General features: G+C 38.4%; 1 protein-coding gene across 3 annotated transcripts; it reads right to left on the bottom strand.

Annotated features, from left to right (window-relative positions):
- LOC115797516 (uncharacterized) lies at positions 1–7,791 on the bottom strand. 3 transcript variants are annotated; one of them, XR_004021426.1, is made up of 6 exons: positions 7,657–7,791; positions 5,823–5,932; positions 4,458–4,673; positions 3,558–4,262; positions 1,432–1,578; positions 1–270 (listed from the first exon to the last, which is right to left on the bottom strand). XR_004021426.1 is itself a non-coding variant. In XM_030754103.1 (5 exons), the coding sequence occupies exons 3-5, from the start codon at positions 4,669–4,671 to the stop codon at positions 147–149; spliced, it is 507 nt and encodes a 168-aa protein (XP_030609963.1). In that variant the 5' UTR covers positions 4,672–4,673; positions 5,823–5,932; positions 7,657–7,791; the 3' UTR covers positions 1–146. The 3 variants fall into 3 exon arrangements, 1 of the variants encoding a protein (XP_030609963.1); XR_004021425.1 differs by having other exon boundaries at positions 1,432–1,600; positions 3,559–4,262; XM_030754103.1 differs by lacking the exon at positions 3,558–4,262 and having other exon boundaries at positions 1,432–1,600.
- Positions 7,792–9,008: the final 1,217 nt, after the last annotated feature.

The following is a 9,008-nucleotide window of genomic DNA, read 5'->3' as shown; positions in this document are numbered from 1 at the left end:
CGGTACTTTAACAAATCTGGTTTAGTAAAACTTCAAATTGTTAAAAACTTTTCGCTGACATTCAGAAATGTAACAATTGTTTCAACAACAAAAACATCTGTAGAATATGTAACACACCTTTATCATCCAAAACAAGAGGGGTAGGACTAGATCCACTCATAGTCAGCAATGTCTGAGATGAGAGTGAGGACTCTGGGATTGACTGAGAACACTTTTTTCTTCTTGGATTCAACCTTGGTGCCTCTCTCAGGATTTATGGAAAAGAAACACCTTTATGAAAAAAAAAAAAAAAAAAAAAAGAGTGAGAGATTGAGAAAATTAACCTTACCGTATTTTTCGGACTATACGTCGCTCCGGAGTATAGGTCGCACCAGCCAAAAAAATGCATAATAAAGAAGAAAAAAACATATATAGGTCGCACTGGACTATAAGTCGCACTTTTTTGGGGGGGGGGGGGGGGGGGGTTTGATAGAATCCGAGACTCAGAGCAGAATTCCATCTTGAACGGCAATTTAAAATAATAATGGAATTAAAGAACAGGACGAACACGGTTACACCTACGTTATGCTAACGTAGCACATTCAGCTACATGACGCACAACGAACACGTGTTCGGTATTGTTACGTTGTAAACACACTTCCAAAGTCGGCGATATTCACAACAAAGGTCGTCTTTATTAACAGAAAAACGGCTGCTGTAGGCCACAGCCACGCCAACCACAACTACAAACAGCGGAACAGCAACACACACACACAGGCAAGCTCTCGGTCTTTTTCTCTCTCTCCATGCTGCCTTCACGAACCTCCCGAACAGTCCGAAATCCCACAACATCAACACGCTCTCTAACTAAGAGAATCGCTACAGTATGTTAACGTAACATTAAGTTATTCAGATAGCCATAGCCAAAAGAACATACTAACAAGTTAACCAAACCATCAATCCATTGAATTCTTCATCCTCGGTGTCACTTCTAAACAATTCCGTACACTCCGTAGACGAAGCGCCGCTTCCTCTTCTGTGTCGCGTTAGTCAGACTCGTCGTCAGCTGCAGTTCCAATTATTCCAGCCTTTCTGAATCCCAACAGGATGGTTTGTCACTGAAGCCCATGTTTTCTTGATCCATCCAATGACTTCCAGGAAAGTTGGGTGGCGCATTCTCCCAGTTGCCGTTAAAGCTGTGCTCTCCATCCATCATCCACTGCGCCCACAGGTTACGCAAGACTGCCTTAAAGCTGCAGTTCACGGAGATGTCAAGTGGCTGGAGTATTTTGGTTCATGTGTTATAAATGTCACATATACGTCGCTCCGGAATATAGGTCGCACCCCCAGCCAAACTATGAAAAAAAGTGCGACTTATACTCCGGAAAATACGGTATATGGGAAATCAAATTGATAAATACAAAACAGAATCCATAAAAATATGAATTTTACCGTTGGAGGAACTCCAGTGTTGATCGTAGTTCCACAGGGTAGTGTATGTTAAAGCAGTAATAGCTGCCAAACATCAGGCAGATGGCGGAGGTGAAGGTTGTGATGCGGTCGTTAACGATCTTCTTGTCGATGCTCAACATGAATGTCTCAGCAGCGAAGCAGGAGGAACCTGAGAATAATAATAATAAGAATAATAATTCAAACGTTTTATTAACAAGGGCGTCAATGTCAGTTATATATACAAATACAGAGATAGTTGAAACAAATTGGAGGCTGGATCCTGCCAACATTGGTAGTAAATACAGAAATTTGAAAAATGGCTTGATAAAGTAATTTATGTGCCAAATAAGAAAAATATGACATAAGAAGGAAAGTAATTAATAAACAATAGGATTGGAAATACAATGGGAAATTAAATAATAGTGATCATTTTAAATTAAAACTGAAAATGATAAAAAAATATTAATTTCTATCAATGTATAATGAAATACGTTGGAAAAAAAAATATTTGGATGCTATATTTGCCACAATCATTTATCAAGACATTTATTTCTATTTTTATTACCAATTTAGGCAGGATCAGTCTTCAACAGTTGCATCATAGGATGAATTATCTTACTGAGCTTCTCAGGTTGTGTTAGCCAGTGTTTCAGTACCATCAGCTTGTGAATGTGTGCATGAAAGGATGAATGACTGAATGTAGTTGTTCTGCCCCTCACACTTGTATCAAGATTTAAGTTAATTTAATCCCAGTTGTAGAACATTTAAATTCTCTTTTGTGACACAAGAGGTCAGCCTTGCTACATTTGTTTGTCGACATTTGATTATGAATAACAGTGCCATCTAAAGGTGAACAGCTGTAAGCAGCAAGGATGTTAGTGAAGTGGCCATGCCATACTCAAGCAGTCGAGGAGTAAACTAAGCATAATATCATCCGTGAGCCTTGGCAATTCATAATCTGTAAGTGTAGAACTGTACAATAGTTTGTCTTATGTTAAGTAGTGTCTTGTCCATTTGATTATACATTCTTTTACCATTATTACAACTTATAGACCAGTTTCCTAGTTTAAGTGAGAATAAGCTAATGCTACTATCTTTTAGTTCTGTCTATGCTAGTCTTTGCTAAAAGGCACGTGAATGTGTTTGCTTATTAATTACTTGTGTAATGACTCATGAAAGTATGTTGTTGGATGTGAATTTATGTTATGACAAACCACTCATGTATATCTTTGATTCTCTTTTCGTTACAGTTTTACAGTAAAAATGGGTCTCAGTAAAGACCAAAAGACCTGCGTCTCATCATTGCTGAACCCATTAATGTTTAGCTTGCTGTTGTTAGGGATTATTTTTTACTCAATGAATAACTGACAAATGTTTAAAAATAAATTCCAGTAAATTAATTAATAAACAGTGGATCAACCAAATAATAAACAATTAAATAATACATTAGACAGAGAGCAACAGATCAGAAAGTGCTGACTGACTTCTCTGTCTCAGTGCATCTTATCTTGGGGTTCGGCCACAGAACGTACAATTAAAACATCACCACCGTCACCATGTTGTGTCATTAATCTGGACAAGACTGCTCTATGACAAATTAAAACATCAGGAAGAAGATGTGCTTTATGACTCCACTGCTGATGAGAGAAATCGGGGTCTTGAAAAACCAGCTTGAGTAAGACTGAGTGACGAAGGCCAACTCATAGCACCCAGAATTTGTTTATGTTTAGATAAGAGGCAGTATAAAGATGTTATGGTTAGTCAGGAACACGGGCTCAGAGAGAGAGAGAGCGTGCACACTCTCCCTCTGAGTCCCACACGTGCATGTGTGTAATTTTCTGATTCTTTAATATATTAAATGTCTTACTTTTTTAATTAAAGTGTTTCAGGTGTCTTCCTTAAACAAACAAACCTGTTTACCTGTCACTGTCTAGGTTAATTACACAACAGTTAACTGAGGGTAGAAGAGTAGTGTAAAGCGCTTTGGAGTCCTCTGGACTAGATAAAATGTAAATGCAGACCATTACCAGTGTGGGAAACACAACATAAAACTAAACAATCCAAGAGTGCAAGAACATTGCAGTTACACCACAAAAAAAACAGTTGAATTTTGCTCTATTTACTTACCACAAACAATAATAAAGGGTGTTGGTGGCACTTTCTCCATCTGAACATCCTGTGCAAGGCTTGTTGTCTCAACACAGTGAAACAGAAGCTCTTCCTTCTCATCAAAATGAGCCAGTAAAGAAGCAGCATCTCAATGACTTCTTGCGAACAACCACTGGACTGACCTCTTTCAGGCTGAAGCTTGAGAAGAGCATTCAGGACTTGTTTGCGTTTTTGTGCATCAACATTTCTCAGGAACTTTAACAGACGTGCCCCCTTTTTGTCTACATTGGCAAGGAAGGTCTCCATCAGATTCACACCAGTCAGCTCTTGGAAATGTGCTGGCATACCAACTTCATTGAAGAGAAAGGGCCATTCCTGACATAGTTTCTGGATGCTTGCCCCTTTGTTGATGTCTTTACGCTGGGTGTAATAGGTGCACTTGACTAGTTTTTTCACAACATCTGTACTGTAGTTCTTTTTAAACAATGTCTTCATTTCTTCTTTTTTTTCAAGCTGACTCTCCACAGTCTCAGAGAGTGGCAAAGGCTTTGGCTCCCAGCTAATACAGCCATAGGTGTCTTGAACACTTGCTTTTTTTTCTGCAGGTATTTCATCTGTGTCATCATCATCTGATGCTGCTTTGCGCTTTATAACCTTTGGTGTGTCAGGTCGCTTGACATTTTCAACTCTTGCCTGAAGTTGTTTCACCAGAGAATGATATCCTGGTCCAATAACATCACCATCAATAACATCTTGCAGAGACTATGACAGCCTGCTATTGCATCATAGCATTTATTTACACAGGAAATAATGATGATTATGTCATCATCAGACTCAGAAAAACTCATATTCCAATCTCAACATCAATGTTAATAAGTGTGCCACTGGGTGGTGTGGTGACATTGTCTTACACTCACTATTTTGGGTCCAGGCAGCAACCAGTCTTCGGGCTTGTATGGGCTTTAACACTGGCAGCAAGTCATTTTCTGTAATGTACTTTAAATCATCTGTGGTTGCGGCACCAAGTGTTTTCAAAGTATCTTCAACTGACTTGACAAGTTGATCAGGAAGGTCCGGAAGCACTCCTGCTATCGCATCCCCTATGTTCTTTAGCACCTGTGATTCAGCCATATCTGTTAAGACACAAACAAACAGTTTGGTCTCTGGTCAAATGAAATCAAGGTATTCAATCTGACAAGATGCCGTGCTTCAGTGGAACAATCTGGTATCCATTTTTCACATAAGATGACAATGGCCACAAGTCATTCAGTTCACTGATGAGTCTGCACTCTAATCTTCCAGTGTCATTTTTTAATGAGTACATGTGGTAGTAAGAAATAAATTCTGCATCATAAACTCTCATGAGAAAATGAAGAGCTGAATCATCCTTAACAAAAATCAGCAGAAGTTCACCAAACTCCACTGACTCATCATACTTTGTGACAACAAACTGGCCCTTCCTGTAAGTAAGGCCATTGTACTGAACATCAACTGGAATCGTTGTATTCCTTTCAGTAAAGCCAAAATGCAGGACTGCATCTTTTACTTGCTCACTGTAAAGCTCTGAGTAAAATGGTGAGCCATCTTTTATTTGCAATGCTGGAGGACTCACTGACCCAGCAGAAAGGAAGGCCTGAAACATCTGATGTCTCTCTGAAAGAGTCAAGCACAGGTTTCTGAAATTTTTAAGATGCTTTGTACATCTTTTGAAGTAACTATGTTTGCTCTCAAAGCGCATTGTCCAAAGCCTGATGAGAGGGCCAAATTTTAGGATTAGCCCTGGATAATGTCGTAAGTAATGGTGTTTAGGTCTTAAGTTGATACTAGGAAACAGCGCCTTTCTGGTTTCCAAATATTCTTGGATGAGAGCATCCAGATAAGTAACCTGAGCCTTGGAAATTTGTTGAGCACAAATTAGGTCAACAATGTCCTTGAGCTGCAAAGTTAACTGCCAGACATTATCTTGAGGCTTCTGCACTTTGCCTCCTATTATGAGAGGTAAAAGTCTCAAGAAGTTCCAATTTTGAACAGCTTGTCCACTAAGTTTCAATGTTTTTGGACTGACCTCACAAGGCTTGGATGAAGCATCTGTTCCTTTGTATTTAAACTGCTTGATGCGCCTGTTCAGAACTGTGTAAGTGAACCATTTATTTGTGCTGATGAAATACTTGAGGTAAAGAGCAAGGTCGTATGAGAGGACACCCTCAAAAATGTCATGACCGAGACATGGGGGCATGCCAGGTGTGCAAACATCAAAGTTTTGTAAAGAATTAAATACAGACCTGAATTTTATCCCCTGTACTTCTGACACGTCTTCTCTTTCCAGCTGTTCAGTGGCAGATCTATAGGTTTCTGGGGTCCTCGGAGGTCCACAGACTGCTGGATCAGCACCCTGAAATTCAGTTCGAGTTAACAGACAATATCTGCATAAGTACACCGATGAACTGAAATTTTCCATAAAACCCCCAATACAGTGAGAGCCCAGGTTGTCTCCAGTAATGCAGTAGAGAGCTCCCTTCACAACAGTTTTGTCTGCCATAGTTATTCCATTCTCCTCTAGTGCTTTCAAATCGGTCAGGAGTTCTGAAAAAATTTTGTCATGACCAAATTCCTTGAAATCCTTCTCTCTACACAGTAAAACTAGCTGCATATGATCAGCATTTGACCGAGCATGCGGGGGAATGTTGAGTAGAGAGAAGTACACAGCCAAAACCTTATGCTTCTTTTTTGCAGAACCAAGTGGGTTCACTACTTCAAATGCATCCTGGTATAGAACCAACTTGAGAGAATTTGGATTTTCCTTAAAGAATGTGTTTGACACAAACACATTACCATCACAACAGTCACTGAGAACATCTGATCTTGAAACATCTGAATCCCCTGATATGAGACCTTGCCAAAAACTAGATTCCAGCATACTTTTCAAAGTATTTAGCACAGGAACATAATAGGCAAATCTCTCCATTCTGTTCTCATCTGTGCCCAAGAATACTTTTTTTGGTTCCACATACTTGAACACATCTTTAAAGCACTGAACTCTTGAGGAAGCAGTTCTCATGGGCCCTGTGTGACAAGCTGAGAACAAGTCAGATTGTTTTACTGTGTCACAGATTTTAATAACATCCTCATCTGAAACTGACATATCTTTTAGAAGTGAGCTTAGTCTATTCAGTGTATACATCTGTCCCAATTCATGTATATTTTGTATTTCTTCAATAATTGTTTGAATGGTAGATGCTGGCAGAAGATGCTGTCCCTGTAGTTTAATGTAAAACATACATACATTTCTGAGATACAGGTCACTGAAATTAGGCCCAGGGTTTTCTGCATCTGAGACACTGGCAGCTTCCTGTATGGTGGCACTTGTAGTTGAACTTTCTGACTGAGTATCTTTGTTTGAACTGCAAATGACATTTTCTAAACGTTTGTGTTTTCTAGACATATGGGAGGTAAATGTAGATTTTACAGAGAACACACTTTGACATCCTCTCACTGGACAACTCACACGGCGTCCCTCATCTAGGTGTTCCTTTAAGTGAGCAATCAAAGCTGTAGTTCCCTCACACTGATGTGCACAAAGTGAGACGGTGCAATTTAATACCATAACGGTACTATCATGAGAGACGGCTGCCGTACCAGTGTGGCGGCGGTATAAGTGAGACTTTAAAGCGGCATATCCAGAAAACACATGCTTACAACTTGTTTCAACACATTTAAAAATACACCGGGGTTCATTACGATGCAGTCTGCAATGAAAAACATAAGCTTTCACAGAGTGAACCGATTCTCCACAAATGCTGCAAGAATACATCTTCAAAACGAAGCAGCTGTGAAGATAGCTAAATTAAAGCTCCAGCCTGGTATCAAAAAAGGCAGGAAAATCCAGGCCGCCTTTACTGAAAGGATGAAAATGGAGCTACACTTACAAGGTGATTCATATGAACGCACACGTCTCTGAAACATGCAGTACAGGCGTTAGCATGCTGTTTTTCAGTCTAAAGTGGCTAACGTTAATGCTAGGCGGGAGCTAAAGCTAACGCAACTTTATCATTTGCACATTCACTGTCTGCAACACAACACTGTTAATAAAAAAAGCAACTTAGATTATTTTCTTACCGAAGTAACTGAAGATGGGCTGTGGTTGAAGTTAAATCCATGAAAATAGAAACAACTTAGATAGATAGCTTGATGCCGTATAGTCCGAAATGAAACTTGTGTGGAGCTGCTGTACAGACACCGTCTGCTTTGGAGCCTCATGCAGTGCGCTGATTGGCCCATTTGAATTCAGGCGCCTTGCTGTATGATGCTCCAGACTTCAGGGGGAGAGCAGGTTTTAGATGAGATACTATTAAAATCATTCAATTTTATTTTCCATGAAAAACAGATATAATGCTATTTAAGTACAAATAAATAAAAAAGATTATTATTTTAATGTTTTTGTGATCATGATTTCACTCAATAATGTAGTCTGTCTATAATTAGCTGTAGGTCTATCAAGTTGTTGTTGGTTTTGAAATTTAAAGCTAATGGATTTATGAGGTAAATAGAATGTATATTTAAAAGCTACACATCGTGTTCTTTACAAAAAATACATCCAAAACATTGTTTCAAGTATAAAGAAGAAGAATATGCTGTATTAAAAAAATCACAAAACAAAAGGAAACTGATAAAGACATGAAAAAATTTAATTTTACTCAAAAATGATACTTGAAAAAAAAAATGAAAACATTGTACACTGCTTATTCACAGGTCAACATGAAAATGTGTGAAGGTGGAGTGAATAAAGAATAGATTCAGTGTAAAGTGCTTTTGGTTTCTTGAAAAGTGCTATTTAATCCATTATTATGTGAACATATTTCAAAAATCACAATGTCATATTACAGCATACATTCATTACCAGCACAACCATACTTGCATTCAGCAATTAAAATCTGTATTTTTTTCAACAAATAAATGTAAAAATCATAGTGTTTGACTGTTATAAACTTAATGAAAAATTTCCGTAAAAAAAACACTCCAAGAGCGCTTTACAGTAGTGTTAAGTATTTTTGTCTGAGAAAAAATGTACAAATTACAGTTTTCACAGATTAATTTATTTACGGTGCATTCACATCAAATCAACAGTTTTAAATTATTTTATAGTTTACGGATTTTTCCTGTCACAGTTTTACTGTTTATCACTGTTAAATATAGGGATATTTTTTACAGTGTGCTGTGTATCACCTTTCTCTGAGTTTTACTCTGATAAACATTTGTGGTGTTTGCTGATCTTTGGATTTCTTGTAAGTTGTTTCTTGGTTTTTGGACTTCGTTATACTCCTGGATTATCAGCAATAAAACTCACTTTGAGTTCCATTCCTGCATCAGAATAAATCAACAATCCACACAGCATTATGACGGTGGAGGATGCTCCATGCTTCTGTCTTTAAAAGCTGAATTTGACTTTGGGGTCTGCCTGAACTGCCTCC

This window comes from Archocentrus centrarchus, chromosome 18, assembly GCF_007364275.1.
Source record: "Archocentrus centrarchus isolate MPI-CPG fArcCen1 chromosome 18, fArcCen1, whole genome shotgun sequence".
Taxonomy (NCBI): Eukaryota; Metazoa; Chordata; class Actinopteri; order Cichliformes; family Cichlidae; genus Archocentrus; species Archocentrus centrarchus.
Note: the sequence above shows the minus strand (reverse complement) of the source record. Positions and strands in the feature narration are given on the sequence as shown.

Excerpts from the sequence above, each read along its gene's own strand:
- LOC115797516 (XM_030754103.1), bottom strand. The coding sequence starts at position 4,671 with ATGGCTGAATCACAGGTGCTAAAGAACATAGGGGATGCGATAGCAGGA. Across the intron at positions 1,601-4,457 it reads TGCTGCCTGGACCCAAAATA|GTTCCTCCTGCTTCGCTGCT; the intron begins GTGAGTGTAAGA and ends TATTATTCTCAG. Across the intron at positions 271-1,431 it reads ACACTGGAGTTCCTCCAACG|GTGTTTCTTTTCCATAAATC; the intron begins GTAAAATTCATA and ends TTTTTCATAAAG.